Source organism: Dermacentor albipictus, chromosome 8 (genome assembly GCF_038994185.2).
Source record: "Dermacentor albipictus isolate Rhodes 1998 colony chromosome 8, USDA_Dalb.pri_finalv2, whole genome shotgun sequence".
Lineage (NCBI taxonomy): Eukaryota > Metazoa > Arthropoda > Arachnida > Ixodida > Ixodidae > Dermacentor > Dermacentor albipictus.
The window spans coordinates 103,086,483-103,103,319 of NC_091828.1; the positions used below are offsets into that span (position 1 = coordinate 103,086,483).

A 16,837-nucleotide genomic window follows, 5' to 3' on the forward strand; every position below is an offset into this window, starting at 1 on the left:
CGCTTCTTGCTAGAGCCCCACTTCGGTGAGACGCCGTAAAGAGAGCAGACGGCTCAGCCCTATGCAGAAGCCGTTACAAATACAGTGAAAGCTCGTTAATTCGAACTTCAATAATTCGAATTTATGGATAATTCGAACTGTACGATTTGGTCCGGCCAAGCTCCATAGAAGTCTATGTATAAAAAAGTCCGTTAATTCGAACGCGAGAAGGTTTCCTCACGGATAATTCGAACTACGCTCGCCTGGCACACGGCCAGAGAAACGCGCCTACTGCCTACACACAAGGCTGTATTGCCTCCGAAACGGAGAGAACGGTGAGAGAAGGCAAAATCGGACAAAAATCTAACCGTCGCGGGGTCAGCCAGAAGGCAGCGGCGGCTGCCGCCTCTCCGTTCTACGTAACCTCGGAGACTTCTTGCCCGTTGCGAATCTCGGAGGCTTTGCAAATCTTGTACAGCTGCTAATGTTGTGCGGAGATGGCACGGAAAGCTCCAAAACACAGCGAATCAAGTACGTCGCAGCTGCGCTTGCAATCAAGAACCAACGAATCAGGGCCTTCGCCACCTTCACATGTTCAGCGTCTTTGTCTCGGCAGTCTTCATCGGTTGTGCACCTCTGTTTTCAGCTTAGGAGGTATCGGCCGTCGCGATTCATTGGGATGGTGTTAAGCCTCGGCTAACGTTCGTTTCGGTGGACATCGGTGGTGTGGCACAGTCGGACCCAGAGCTTCGACTTGAAGATGGCGTGTGCCCGCGGCACACGCCATCACTTTCTGACATGCCCTACTGCTTCCAAATCGCAGTGTACTGTTGCCCTCCTTCACTTTCGTTAGTTCGAACTTTCGTTAATTCGAACTGAAGCGGCTTCCCCTTGCGATTCGAATTAACGAGCTTTTACTGTATTATGTGGCCTTTGTGTTGAGATTCTGATGTTTTAAAGATTTAGGTAATGGATCATGCGGAGAGGTTGGACGCGTGTGCTTTTTTTCCCCTACTCTATTTCATTTCCATACACGGGCGAAAGCCCTTTTGTTGAGACTACAAGCTCGATATACAATCAATTTTTTTTTCTGTTGAAATGCCGTTGAATATCGAGTTGGTCAGGTACAGGGCTGCACTACGCGCGTGTACTACCTGAGCAGCGTGCTGGTGCCGGCGGTGTTGAATTCCAGCGAGAGGTTGGGGAGCGCCATGAAGGCGCACAGGAGAACGGCGAGCCTCCAGTGCTCGAGGGAGGAGGACGCCGTCGCGCTGGCCGAAGACGAGACTCGGGCCCCGCCAGCGTTTTCAGAAGTAGGCGTCTGCGGGGCCCTGCATCCCATATACGAGGGCATGATTTACCACCGCGTGGATCCAGGACATGATCCAGGGCCCGGAGATCGGACCGGATGAACAGACGGACACATGAGCAGACGGACACATGAGCAGACGGACACATGAGCAGACGGACACATGAGCAGACGGACAGATGAGCAGACGGACAGATGAGCAGACGGACAGATGAGCAGATGGACAAACGGGCAGACGGACAAACGGGCAGACGGACAAACGGGCAGACGGACAAACGGGCAGACGGACAAACGGGCAGACGAACAGACGAACAGACGGGCAGACGGGCAGACGAACAGACGGGCAGACGAACAGACGGGCAGACGAACAGACGGGCAGACGAACAGACGGGCAGACGGGCAGACGAACAGACGGGCAGACGGGCAGACGAACAGACGGGCAGACGGACAGATGGAAGGACGGAAGGATACATCGAGAGTAGAGTTGGATAAACAGATGCCATATATATGACTGTAGGTAACTTACACGTAGAAAAAAAAGAATTGGTTGATAAATATTAGATGGGCACGGACAGATAGGTAGATGGCGGACAGGCAGACCGCTTACATATAGGGATATTTAGAACGATACATCGATAGGGAGAGTTGGATAAACAGATGCAAGATATGTGGCTGGTGGATAACTTACACGCTGAAAAATTGATTGACAGACGTTAGATATACGGGCGTGGACGGATACATCGACGACAGATAGACATGTAGGCACGTAGATTGCAGATAGATAAATTACAGACATTAGTGGGAATACAGACAGACTGACAGCCAGAATTTATTAATTCATTCTGTTAAACTAAATAATATTATAAAGTTTATTCCAGACGAAAGACATTTGTTTAGCTGCCGTCGCGAACTATGACGTGAAAGAGAAGCGCTCGGGTAAAAAAAACGTTTTTGTCTGGGGTAAACTTTTGTTCGAAGCCAGCACTTGTTTTGGCTTCTATCGTCGTTTAGCGCTTTTAGGCTAGGCATGCATTAATTGCATGTCTTTCAACTTTCAGTCTTGTAATAGGGTGAGCGCGATTTGCCTATGGCTTGTTTGGCTCGTTCTGTACACAGCAGTTACGTACTCTGCAGCAACATATAGACAAGAGGCAGATTGGTGGGCCCGATCGCGGAAGTTTTGCTAGTATTAGTATCTGTAAAAAAAAAAAAAACAGTTTTAAAGGCGACGTATGAATTCGGCAGCATCTTAAAGACCATATACAATATGCACATCAATCAATAAAAAAAAACTTGCGGTAATTTGAAAGTTTCCGCGACATTGGAGGAAACAGCGCAAGATAGTTAAAATAACGAACATCAGATTTGCGCAGTATCCTGTTGTTTGGTAAGTGGGGCTAAGGTATCATCGATCCGCTGTCGCAGTCTGTTTCTGTCTGTCTGTCTGTCTGTCTGTCTGTCTGTCCGTCCGTCTGTCTGTGTCTCTCTCTCTGTCTGTATGCCTGTCTGTCTGTGTCTCTCTCTCTGTCTGTATGCCTGTATCTATCTGTGTGTCTCATCTTTTTCTGTCTCTGTGTGTGTCTCTCTTTGTATATATGTATATCTGTCTCTATCTATGTGTATGTCCGTGTCTCTACCTGTCTGTCTCTCTTTCTGTGTGTATGTATGTATGTATGTCTGTCTTCGAAGGCCTTTTTCATCGAGCATCCGCGTTTGCACGCGTGACCCCCCCCCCCACCCCCCGTGCACGCAGCGGCCCCGTACCACGTGACCTTGAACGCCGCGGCCGTGCGAAGCGCGGCCAGCGAGGCGGCCAGGTGCACCACGGTGAGCGACAGGTTGGGCAGGCGCGCCCGGTCGTAGCACAGCTTGCACGACACCACCACGGACACGGCGAGCGACAGGTTGAGCGCCGACACCAGGGGCACGCCCAGCGACTCGCCGCGGCTGGCGCATCGCGACAGCGGCGACAGGTGGCGCCACCACCGTCGCCACCACCTGTGACGTCGTTCGGGCCGGCGCCTCGCCGGTAGCGCCGGGTCGGCGACGCTTGTCGGTCGCGACGAAGCGGTCGGCGTCGCGGTCAGGAGGCTCGACGACGCGCTCGTCGCCTTCCCGACCGGACCGAGCAAGGGCAGAGAGGGTTCCTCGGCCGAAAGGCCCATCACTGCGCAGTCGGAGAGGATCACGCGTGACTCATTGGTTCCCCCATCTTAAAGGGACACTAAAGTGAAAAAATGATTTCTTCTGCATCAGTAAATTACCGTTCTACAACACCAAAAACGCCACTCTTACAACGATAAGACGTTTGGTAAGCCAGAACAAGCGCAAGGACGAAATACGGGTGGCGACGCCTACTTAAGTTCTCGCACCTGGGGGCTGTGACGTCTTGCATTTTGATGGCACCTTCTAGGGCCTACTAACTATATATAGCGGTACAGATTGACTACATTGTGTTCTAAAGGAACCAAATATTAAGCATGCCAAGTTTCGGGAACCTTTATTCAGCCAACGCGGCCCAAATGCGAAAACATACTTTGTAATCCCTGACGTCACGCTGACGTACTGGCGCTGGGTTTTCGGCGCGAAATTCAAATACTGATACTTGGACCTTCATTTCCTCATGTAATAATCACAGTTTTTTTTTAATGACGACCTGCATGGTTCTCAAACAATGCTTCATTAGTCTAAACTGATTTATTGTTTCGCTTTAGTGTCCCTTTAAGTTATGGACGAGTCTGCACGACTCGTTCATTCTGTATCGGCATTTATAAAACATCGTACCAGCGCACAATTGAACACGGACGAGAAGAGAAGGACAACACGAACGCCGGTCCTTCTCCTCTCGTCCGCGTTCAATTGTGCCCTGGAACGACGTTTCATAATGCCAATCACAACCAACTAGCCCAGCTGTCCATACTCAGCATTCTGTATAGGCTCGTTTCCGCATAGTTTCAAGGCAATCCCGCTTGACTGAGTGATTCTCGTCTCTACTATGCTAAGTTCAGGATGATTTGTCACGGCTGGTTCATATTCTAGGTTCGATCGTTCCTGTCAAATTAAAGAAAGAAACATACGTACGAACAGCGCTACTGATTCATTATGCATATAGACTCGTTTCTGTAAGGTTAAAGCTGATACTACGCGACGGATTCACTGTATGCCTGCTGCTGCTGACGTTAATTGGAGTTTACTGTCACAATGGCTGCGATAACCATATATCGTCACAACAACTGCTGTTTGTCGGCTCCATGTATGCACTGATTACAAAGAAACATATTATCCGTGTATTAGAGCGGGATGAAAACTCTGGTGAGTATACCTATAGTGCCACGTGAAAATATGTTTACCATAAAATCAAACTGCGTGGAAACGAAATGCGTGGGTATAATGTTTAAAACTGACGCAATGGTGTTGTCGTCAAAGAAACTAATCCACGTAAAGTTCGAGATTATTCGGCACCGCTGGTTCAGTATAGTTTCCTCTCTGCTGAGTTCACCCTTTGAGGACGTTAGACCGGTCGGTCGGTCGGTCTATCGGTTGGTCGGTCGGTCAGTCGGTCGGTCGGTCACTCTATCTATCGGTCGGTCGGTCAGTCAGTCAATCAGTCAGTCAGTCTATCTATTGGTCGGTCGGTCGGTCAGTCAGTCTATCTATCTATCGGTCAGTCAGTCAATCTATCGGTCGGTCGGTCGGTCGGTCGGTCGGTCGGTCGGTCGGTCGGTCGGTCGGTCGGTCGGTCGGTCAGTCAGTCAGTCAGTCAGTCAGCCAGCCAGTCTATTTATCGGTCAATCGGTCGGTCAATCGGTCGGTCAATCGGTCGGTCAATCGGTCGGTCAATCGGTCGGTCAATTGGTCAATCACTCGATCGATCAATCAAGCCCTGACTTTATCGCGCGCACCTATACGTATAATGGAGCTGTCAATCAATCAATCAATCAATCAATCAATCAATCAATCAATCAATCAATCACTCGATCAATCAAGCCCTGACTTGACCGCGCGTACCTATACCTATAATGGGCTCATGGCAACGTACCGCAGTTGTCGACGCCGTCGCAATGGCGCCGTTCGAAGTCGCCTTGCGGTTCCAGAGCGTCGGCCGCCAGGGCGGCTGCTGACGTCGACTCCGACGTCAGCGACGGCGTCGTCTGGTGGGCGCCTTCGGCAGGCGGCCGCCGTGGCCCTTCCCGTTGCCTCCGCGACAGCTCCCGGTGGTGTCGTCGCATCGAGTGCCTCTTGACTTGGTCCCAGTAGAACCGCGCTCGAAGCAGTGCTTGCGCGTCCCGTGGCTCTGGTGCTTTGTGGCTGGGCGCGATCATCGCCCCGCACTGGGACTCCGTTCTCTTCTTCGTCTTCCTTTACTTTCGGCGCGCCCGCGACGCCGTGGTTGTGTTTGTCGTTCTCCTCCGAACTCGGTGGCTGATATTCACTACGAGTGGTGTTGAAAAAAAAAGGCTTCGTCCTTTGTTTTAGAAACAACGACGACCGCGATTTTAAAGATACACCGAAAATTTCACTAGGTGCCCCCCTCCCCCCCTACGCAGTATGATGATGATAATTCATAGTGAGGTTTTATTACAGCGCAACAAAAGACAAGGACAAAAGAATGTATAAAACGACGACACGGCGCTTGTCTTTGTCTTGTCCTCGTCTGCATGGTTGTGTTGCGCTGTAACAGAACCTTACTATGAATACCAACCAACTGGCCCAACTTGTCGTTTTGATGATGATGATAATGACGACGTCCACGATCATGACTTTGGTGATCGTGGCGTGTATTGGAAGCGTTTCACTCGCGGCCCAGTTCCTGTGGATGAAGGATGAATACCTTTACTAAGGATGAATACCTGTGGGTATTCATCCTTAGTAGACTATGGAAGCTACACAAAATGGAAGTATAGGTGCAATGAGGCAGATAAAAGGTCTACAAGAAGACAAAGTTTCTCTAAGACGGCAAAGTCCAGTCTCCATGAAGTTTATAGACTATTTTTATACGATGTCTAACCTCATTTTTATATGAGGATGCGCAGCGCATCTACAGAACACTCTGAAATAAGGATGCTGTGTTTTAATAGCCATCCCGAGACAATGTATCGAAGGCTTATCTCAGCTTCACACCTACGTGCCTATATACTTACTGGCCTTGAACCAGCAACACTCATACCGCACTAATCCGTGGATTCTCAGTCGCCATTGTTTCGGCGATCCATTTTTCTTCGCGTATACGCCTCGAGTGCCGTCTCGTGTAGTGGGCCTGGCGCTGTTGGCACCAGCGGCCACTTCGAAGAAGTGGACACGCCCTGCATAGACGTGACTCCACTGAGTAATGCGCTAATTCGCGTCTCGGTGTTCACTCGTGGTCGAAGTTCACGTAGTCGTGTTTCTTCTCTCTCTCTCTCTCTCTCTCTCTCTCATTCAACGTTCTTCCTTCAACCAAATTGTTTCGTTTAGCACTTCCCGCCTTCTAAATGAGCTTCACGTCTCGACTTTCCACCGCTCGACTATATACAGCCACGCTTACGAAATCATGCATGCTGCTTTGGATTGAAGTAGTTCCGGGGAAGCTGCAGACTGTGTGCTTGGAGTAGCCGCTTCACAAAAGCGTAAATCTTACGCAGCACGTAAACGATTTCACTCGCTCTTGATTGCTTGCGCGCAATTTATGTAGTCCGTCGACAGTCCACGTGGTCACTTTTCCCGAAAAGCGTTGACCCGCATTCTCGCATCTTCTCGGATGATTCCGAGAGACACGAGATCGATGTGGGGGCCCGAGAATACCCTCGCACATTCGAAGCCCGACGTACAAATCTTCCGTAACGAGCTAACGACTTGGCTTGCCGCTTTGGCTCGCGCAGTTTATGTCGTCTGCCGATGATCGAGACGTTCACGTGACCTGTAATTGAGCGACCTGCACGATCTTCGTTGCTCGGATCTCACCGTTTCGTTTCGTCGTCCCCGGTCGCATTCCGACATGCTCGCAGAGCGATAGGGGGCTCCCGGCAGGTTAATTGCTTTCTTGCCGCTGAACGTGGATTGTCTTCGAATTAGGGAGGGCGCAGCCACTCCCCGCCCTCCCTCCCCTCGTGCATATAATGAACGATAGCGGTTGACACATCATATTCACGTCGCGTCCGATGGGCCCCCCCCTCGATGACGTAACTGGGGTATGCGCAAGACGCTCGGCGCTGCTTGGCCTGGACGGAACAATGGGCACCGCGTAATCCCGGGGTTGCGGCGTGCATCTCTCTGTGTCGACGAAGACGTTCGGCCGTCTTTTTCGTCTGTCTCTATTTTCTTTGTTGCTGTCGTTTATTCACGCTTCCGATCCGCCTATCCCAACTCACTTTCGGTGCGTCCATTTTCACTGGCCGCATGCAGAGCCGTACGCATATGATGAGCATTACAAGCAGACGGCGGAACGTGCATCCAGAGCAGACGGCGGAACATGCAACTCAAGCAGACGGCGCGCATGAAACTTAAGCAGACGTTGCACGTACAACCCGAGCATGCAGACGGCGTTGGAAGCAATGGAAGGAGCAGATGGGTGGTGTCTCTGATCTGCGCATAACGTGCCGCTCGTACAGCTGAACATTTTTTTCTTTCTTTGTGCACATGGGAAATCACGCTGATTGAAAATGAGACTCGAGGGCAACATCAGCTTAAACTGTATACTGGTAAGTTATAGGTTAAATCGCAATAAAAAATGTGGCCACTCTCAGCCTGAGAGGACGCCTGGTAGACCAGAGGATACGCGAACACGAAAGACTGATGGCGATGCTGCCCTGAAGTTCTCACAGCAGTCATGTCGTGAAGTAATAGTTTGTCACCGTCTCATCGTTAATCGGACTGCACTGACGTTCTAAATTAACGAAACACTGGACAAAATACCAGAAGATATATTTAAATCCATGACGTCGGACTCCTACCGGGGCTGAGGTTGTCGCGTTCATTTTCTCCAGTCGCAAACCACATTTTTTAAGACAGTATGAACAGAAACGGGGCTTTGAAAGAATAGTTTGCCTGTATAAATTGATTTAATGTTTGGTTACTGTTCCTTGAAAGCAAGAGACAGTATAAGCTTCTGTGTAGTTAACGTCCTCAGGAAGTTGCTTATAGGAGCTGCTCTTGAGGCATAATGAAGGACCGGTTCTGTAGTAGCTTGGCCCTTATCGACCTCTGCTGTGATTAGTACGTGAGCATAAAATGACAGTTCATTGTGGACATGATCGCCACTAGTGGCGTAGTGCGTGTACAAAGCGAGTTGTAAGCAGGTGACAGCGCCTGCTCAGGGGCAACAGACGACGTACACAGAAGAACCGAAGCAGACGGCGCCGGCGGTGCAGCAGACGACAGTGCATTTGTCCGGGAGCGCGGGCTTGGTGGCTTTTGTCTTTGCGAGCCTTCTGCGAACAAAAGCGCGTGAGGAGGAAAGACAGCCGTGACCGCCCTTTCGAAGAATGCTGGGAAGGGCACCTGTCGGTCCTTCAAGAGAAAGAAAAGCGAGAAGTCTGAAACTTGAAAGGGGGAGTGCTCGACTCAGGCTTTTGTTGCGGTTTGCAGTTCCGTACTTTCACGGCTCGAGCGACCGTACCCGGGAACGAGGGACAGTGTTCGTCTGTTCGTCCCCCAATAGACGACGACAACGACGACGTATGAATGAAGAAGCGTCGTCTGCTACGGTCTTTCACAGGGGGCGTCTCTGTCACGAGGCTTAGCTGCGTCTCTTTTTTTCATTTTGTCATTCACAACGTTTCAGTAAAAAAGAAAAAAATGAAAATAGAACACACTGGTGAAACGTTTTGGGTTCCGCGATGCTGCCGGGAGGCGTGGCTTTGTCCTTCTGGAAGAGCGCCCCCCTTTGTGCGCCCGTCGTACTTCTGGTTTCGCACCACTGACCAAGCGAGTGAGCGTCTTCTTCGGGTGGCTTCTTCGCTCCCGAGTGGCTTTTTTTACGACTATGGCTCCGAAAAGAAAGACGCTTATCTTAGTGATCTGTTGACACCGATACGTGGCGCGCACATCGGCCTTCCGAGTTCTACCGTTAGGTGGCTGTTTATTTTTTTCCACGCATTGAAGCACCTTTTCAAAAGTTATCTTTATCTCTTGCCAGGACCTTGGTGCTTATTCAGCGCCTGCGCTAAATGGACAATACGATTGCAAGTGTGGGGACGCACGTACTACGGTGACTTCATTTCTCGCTATTGAAATGCTGTAGGCGGAACTCGATACTTATCATCTTCACACTGTGGGCGTATTAGGCGGTCAGAAATCGGGTCACCACGCCTAGGTGTGTGCTTAGGTAAGGCAGTGCTTGCCCATCTTACGATGATCGTCATTAGAACAACATAAAGAAGTGAAAACATGAAGGACGTACTGCAGGCCGCATCCCGTTCTGGAACTTCGAAAATTCGCCTTGAGTTTACTGCATCTTACCCGTAAATCAGCTCCGCTTCGCTTTGTCTAATGTTTGTGAAATGGTCTAGGAATTCGTACCAGTTCTCTGCTGTAAAAGTGATGCAGAAGAAGAGAACACCGTGACAGATTTTAGAGCCAACGTTCACGCAACTTGGTTTAAATTTTTCCATTTTAAATATTCCTTCTCTAGGAGCCTCCTCTCTTGGCAACTACCATAGGGATGTCTGCTCAGCCGTGGAGGAATTCATAGTTGTTTCAAGACGTTTTTCCTAAGTTCTTCAAACATATTTATCCGTTTTTATCCGTTTCTTTAATTATATTTATCCGTTTCCACATGGCCAGTTTTTGTACTACCAACATCTTAATACTATCCAAATCTTGACCCATCCCCCGCAGTGGGTACGCGCTATCGAAGAAGGCTATCCAATCCAATCCAAGAGCAAAACACGGGTTGCAGAAAACAGACGACAGCGCTGTGTTGCCGTCTGCTCGCAGCAATACGCCAGTCGTCTGGAACGCGTGTTGCGTGAAACCACGCGCAATCATCGTACGCGTATCGTTCTCCTGCGGAACAACGTCGGCGTCGCTTGCGCAGGCATGCAGGGGTCGCTCGTGCTTTGAAGAAACGTACAGTCGCGGACAGAATAAAATGGACCACGGGATCTCCGAAAACGTTCAATTCCAGAGCAGCCTGTAGCAGTAACCAGTAAAACTGCCCACGACAATGTTGTTAGCATATTCTAGTCGAGGTCCAAAATGGAAATACAAGATTGCGTTTTGAGGTTGCGGAGATATTCAGCTTTTTCTTAGATTTCATGGTCCATAATATTCTGTCCGCGACTGTACATCAGTCACTCAACCGTGACGCAGGCTGTCTGTAGGCAGCTTACAATACTCACTGAAAAAAAAGAATTCTATGTTCTTTCTGCCCAGCGTTTTATATAACTTAACTTTCGCGATGCGTACAGTGCGATTATGTGTTAAAGGGCACGCCGTAATAATGCGACTCTCACGTTGCTGGCGCTCTAGCCGCAAGTACCGATTGAAGCATTGTCGGTGCATTCCGCGCAAGTGTGCAGAGGGATGTTCATATACTACACTTCATTAGTCATTGCCATATATTTTTTTACATATACATTTTAAGCACTTTACAGCGACTGTATTTAAGACCCCTATATGTATACAGTGGGTCACATCTACCTTCATCGCCACATTGCCAACTCATTCACACATAGCGTGGCGCTTGGTACTTACGCCACAAAAAATTAAAAAAATAAGATAAAAAGAAAAGCCAGATCCATCGTCATCAGCTGTGTAGAATGGTGCACAAGCGCTACCAGCCACTAGCCATTTGCTGCAAATCCATGCGATTCTAGTTATCTAGGCAGGAGGCTCTTACACACTTACGCGTTCCCTTTGACAGTGAAGCAATAAAACGACAGACACCGACTAGAAGAAGTACTAAAAAAGTGAGGGAACCCTCGTCGTATACTCGCGCTGCTTACGTAACGTGCTGAAACATACGTAAGCTTCTGTGAACTTTCCTTCAACTCATTGTGAACAGGAATTCTGTAGCGAAGCCGAAGAGTCTTAAAAGGACACTAAAGTGAAAAATGATTTCTTCAGCATCAGTAAATTACCGTTCTATAACACCAAAAACACCGCTCTTACTACGACAAGACGTTCGGTAAGCCAGAAAAAGCGCAAAAAAAAAAACGAAATACGGGTGGCGACGCCTACTTAAGTTCCTGCACCTGGGTGCTGTGACGTCTTGGATTTGATGGCATCTTCTAGGGCCTACTAATTATATATAGCGGTACAGATTGACTACATTGCGTTCTAAAGGAATTAAATAGTAAACATGGCAATTTTCGGGAACCTTTATTCAGCCAACGCAGCCCAAATGCGAAAACATACTTTGGAATCCCTGACGTCACGCTGACGTACCGGTGCCGGGGTTTCGGCGCGAAATTCAAATACTGATACTTGGACCTTCATTTTCTCATCTAATAATGAAACTATCTTTTTGAAATGACTGCCTGCAGGGTTCTCAAGCAATGCTGCATTAGTCTAAACTGATTTGTTCTTTCGCCTTAGTGTCCCTTTAAAGATTTATTCCTCTTCAGTATTTCTTTTGACCGGTGTCTGTCGTTTTATTGCTTCGTGTTTCATCCCAACCAGACGGGCTTCAGTCGAACCCTCGATTTCATCCCTTTAACAGTGGACGGCCAGAACTGCTCATCCCACCCGCCGTGGTTGCTCAGTGGCTATGGTGTTAGGCTGCTGAGCACGAGGTCGCGGGATCGAATCCCGGCCACGGCGGCCGCATTTCGATGGGGGCGAAATGCGAAAACACCCGTGTACTTAGATTTAGGTGCACCTTAAAGAACCCCAGGTGGTCGAAATTTCCGGAGTCCTCCACTACGGCGTGCCTCATAATCAGAAAGTGGTTTTGGCACGTAAAACCCCATATATTATTATTTATTAGAACTGCTCATCCCGTCCCGGCTCCCCATCCTTCCATAATTTTAAACCCTTGTAATGATCCAAACGCAGTCCCACGTCGAGAAAAATTAAAACAGCTCGTTCACCTTTATTTCTGCCCAGTTGCACAAAAAATAAGAATAAGAACGATGAGGTGTTATTTGTGTTAAACCCTAAGTAGCCCAGTAATTAGTTTGTAATTGGTATGCCGAGCTATAACTTCAGCTGGAAAATACTCCAGCGCATCAGAAACGATACCATACCATGCGCGTTAGCTTTCCCGTTATTAAATGAAAATGTTGAGGTATAAAAACATCGCAATTATGTATATGATGTATATAGTGTATACAATGTAGTGGCGCTCATAAAAATGGCTTTCCCGCCATTTACATGGCGGGAAAACGGCGAAAACGCCCCTGTGACGTGCATTCGGGCCACTTAAAAGATCCCCTCCAGGTGGTCAAAATTAATCCGGATGTCTCCCGCATTGGGCGTCGCCTCAGAATCATCACGTCGTGGTTTTGGCCCGGGAATCAAACCACGAAATCGGGGACAAACAACGCCGTTGAACGGTACTTAAGTTTGCGCGTCCCCGGTTTTTTTTTTTACGACACATCTACGACAGAAAAGGAAGAAGAAAAAAAAGTGGACAGAATCAGGCACCACGCGTGAACACAACACAACACAGACGGATCGCCGTCGAAGTGTGACGGCGCTGGAATCGGCACGAACTCGCTTCTTCTCTCTATGTATATATGTAGCACACTGGAGCAACGTTACCACCTATGTAGACTGCATCCTGTTGCGGAGAGGGTGCGACTAGATAGATGCACACACACACGCGCGCGCAGAATGGACGTGTGAGGCGGACGCATTTTTTGGCGGACCGTGGCGGTGTTTCGGCGAAGTGAAACTTCTAATTCGCGCGAGCTTCTCTTTTTTTTGAATATATGTACATACCGCGCGGTCTGACGAAGAACGCGTGGTTCTGCGCGCAGAAGCAGCAGCAGGCGGCGGCAGCGGACACTGCAACCCCCCCCCCCTCTCTCTCTCCCTCTCTCTCCCTCTCCCAGCCCGGCTCCGCAACGAATGTGCGTGTCTGCGCGACGCGGCCCAGAGCGCCAACGTCCACTTCCTCTTGGCGCCGGAAGTGGGCAAACGCTCCGTGAGCCGCGCACTCCCCCTCCCTCCTCCTCCCTTCCCCCTTTCCCCACCAAAGACCAAACCGTCGGCACCCTAACGCGAGCTCGCTTGCTTCGACACCTGGTGGAGGAGGAGGAACTGACCGTTCGTCGTCGACTTGCACGCAACGCTAAAACACGAATGGACTGGCAGAAGCGGAAAGAAAGAAAGAAAGAAAGAAAGAAAGAAAGAAAGAAAGAAAGAAAGAAAGATGAAAGAGTAACGATGGTTGTCCTCGGCCCGTATTTTCTCGAGCGCGTCCGGGATGCCTACATTCACGCGTTCGCGCTCGCATGTAGTATAGCATAGAGAAAGAAAAAAAAAAGTCATTTTCTTTCTCTATGGTAGTAGTAGTAGTAGTGGTGGTGGTAGGGTGATGGCAGAAGCCTGGAAATGAGAGAATCGAGAAAAGAAAAGGGGGGGGAGGGGTGGAACAAGAAAGGAGGGTCTCGGGGAGCTTTTTGGAGCCGTTACTCTGCGCACTTTCCTGTCGAACTTCTGCAGCCTTTTTTGTTCCTTGTTCCCGAAGTAATCTGCGCACGGATTTGTGTGTTTTGTGCATTCACGTGCTTACTTAATTCTGTGTGTATACGCTCGTTTATGCGTTCCTTTTGAACGGTCTCCTCCTATTTGTGATTGCTTCGCTCGAGTAACGTTGAGGGACAGGGGGTGGGTAATAGTGGAGCAGTGGGAGGTAGCCGATATTCCAGTCGATATTAGAGAAATCCATTAGCTTGAGGCCAACTAAGATTGCTCTATTCAAATACTTGTAAAATGCAGAACTACTTTTACGAGGCAACCTGTGGGCCGATTCGAATTAAATGTGTCGCATTTGATATATAAATTCAGCGGTGATGTAGCGGTAAAGGCGAGGAAAAAATGCGTTAGCATTACGTCGCACCTCTTTGAGGTCCCGGACTCATGATTTATACCGCGTTCACATCGTTGCAGTGTTGTTTAGGAATTCATTCGAAACACGTCCTGTTGGTCGTTAATTAATTAAATTTAATTATTGGGTTTAACGTGCCAAAACCACTTTCTGATTATGAGGCACGCCGTAGCGGAGGACTCCGGAAATTTCGACCACCCGGGGTTCTTTAACGTGCACCTAAATCTAAGTACACGGGTGTTTTCGCCCCCATCGAAATGCGGCCGCCGTGGCCGGGATTCGATCCCGCGACCTCGTGCTCAGCAGCCCAACACCATAGCCACTGAGCAACCACGGCGGGTCTCCTGTCGGTAGCTCGGGGGAGACGACTGTGACATATATATATATATATATATATATATATATATATATATATATATATATATATATATATATATATATATATATATATATATATATATATATATATATATATATATATATATATAGTATCCGGGCTAACGTTAGAAGCTGTTCAACGAAAAAAAGAAAGGATCAAAAACAATCACGTAGCAAGATACAATATTAAGACCCTACGGTGCTCAGTCATCATACCTCTCACCAACGAACACCGCACTTATTACAATAACGAGAGCAAATTCGTAGTTCTTTTTTCTTGACGAACTAGGGACGTGACAGTGCCAAACGTTATACCGAACGATTCGGATCATAAGAGGCGATCTTTGTGCGAAACTTGAGCAATAGCAGAGCATGCGGTTAGCGCGAAATGTTTTTTTTTTCTTTCTACAATTGTAACTTTCATTTCCTGCCCCCAACGACTCAACACTCTTACACTCTAAAAAAAGTTTACACTCTTTGGGGTGTATATCGGCCACACAACGGTAATCGTCATCTGCGTTACTTGCGTTTCCTTTCTTGAAAACGCCGCGCTCGCTACTTTCCTGTCGGGAATGCTGTGTCACGCTGATAACGCGCATGCCGTTCGTTACTGGAAAGTACCTGGCTAGCCGCGTTAAAGAAAGGAAACGCGGACAAGACAGATGACGATTATCGTTGTGCGGCAAAATACGCCTCAAAGGGTGTAATTTTGTTTCAGAGTGTACACTCTTAGAAAAAGTTACACCCTTTGGGGCTTGTCCCACAACGATAATCGTCATCTGTCTTGCCCGCGTTTCCTTTCTTTAACGGCGCGAGCCCCAAAGGGTGCAACTGTTTTAAGAGTGTAAGCGATAACTTAGCTATATATATGAATGTGTATAAATGCTAAATATGTAGTATAAGCACAATATAGGCGGCTGGAAACGCTCGCTGAGCTTGTTTCTTAGACTTACCGCCGTGTTCGGAGATCGTCAACACTATTATGTCGCCAGAAGGTTTGAAGGTTGCGTAGGTTTTGAAGAACTATACATACCGGCCGTCTGTTACGGTACGGCTTGTGGAGGGAACTGAGAAAGCGGCTGTGAAGTTGTTCGACTTCCATTCTTTTTTTCTTTCTTCTTATTTTTACACGTTTTCATGTACACGAATAGTTTCCCTAGCTGTTTTGATTCATATTTGTGCCCGATTTCTTTTTCTTTCGTTGTTTTTAAATATCGGATGGCGAATAATGAGCTGCGTTATGAGCGGACAACTTTGTTCGCTGCGAGGAATTGGAGCACACGTGTTTATGCGACCGAGCGTTGACTGCGCTGTCCGTGGACGGAAGCAACAGTGGTCTATATACACCTGCCATTGCCCTGCTTCTGCTAGTATTTTCCGTGCCGTGTGCACAAAACGCACGGTTAGGCTGCGCAGCGCGCGAGGCCTGGCGGTAGCGAGCATCCTCACGTTCAAGATGGCGCCGCCCAGCGTGCAGACGGACGAAATCGTCTGCAACATTCTGCAAGCACGCCAACGCCATTGCATGTTCGTCTGCTGATCTTCGTCTGCGTAAAGTGCGAAACTCAGTCTTACTTGGACGCCTGTCGACGGCCGAAACTGCAATGAACTGAGCTCGAAGTTGCGTGTTCGATTCCGCGGCCGCACTTCGGTGAAACAGAATTGCAAAAACAAAACAAAAAAAAAACAAGAAAAAAGATGACCGTTAAAGAAGTCCATGGTGGTCATAATTGATCTGGAGAGGGCGTGCCTCATAATTCGATCATTTTTTTGACAGGTAAGACCCCAGACTGACATCATTCTCATGTTTCTTTATTATTATTTTCGTGTTTCAAGTACCTCAAAAAGCCGTCACCCACGTTCCAGGATGGCGGCGCCATTTCGAAAGCGAAATCGCCTGCAAAACGTCGCCTGGAATCGTCCGGTCGAAATCGTCTGGAAGCACGCCGCCGCCATCACGTTCGGTTGTTTGTTTTCGTTTCGTCTGTCTTAACCGCGCAATTCAGTCGTGCGTAAAGGAACCGGCACGCACAGCTGCGTTCCCGGACAGAAGTGTACACCCCAAAAAAGATAAAAAAGAAGAGAAGGACAAAAAAAAGGAAACTGTTCACTTTTAAGGCGCACCGGAAATGGTCACATATTGCCTTCTGGCTTCGACTTCCTGTCACCGGTAGCTGGCGTTTGCAGACGTACTTTTT

General features: G+C 48.6%; 2 protein-coding genes across 5 annotated transcripts in view; one reads left to right on the forward strand and one right to left on the reverse strand.

Annotated features, from left to right (window-relative positions):
* The window catches only part of LOC135913706 (pre-mRNA splicing regulator USH1G-like), a 125,041-nt gene that overhangs the window by 42,515 nt on the left and 65,689 nt on the right, over positions 1–16,837 (forward strand). The window lies entirely within an intron of this gene.
* Positions 1–16,837, reverse strand: part of LOC135913694 (solute carrier family 35 member E3-like) — a 48,080-nt gene that overhangs the window by 6,563 nt on the left and 24,680 nt on the right. For 3 of the 4 annotated variants that reach the window (XM_070522934.1, XM_070522935.1, XM_070522933.1), the window contains 3 exons: positions 5,328–5,720; positions 3,053–3,455; positions 1,134–1,310 (listed from right to left, as the gene is read on the reverse strand). In XM_070522934.1, the coding sequence (XP_070379035.1) occupies positions 1,134–1,310; positions 3,053–3,455; positions 5,328–5,610 (863 nt within the window). In that variant the 5' untranslated portion in view covers positions 5,611–5,720. The remainder of the gene's footprint in view (positions 1–1,133; positions 1,311–3,052; positions 3,456–5,327; positions 5,721–16,837) is intronic. The other variant, XM_065446275.2, reaches the window with a different exon arrangement.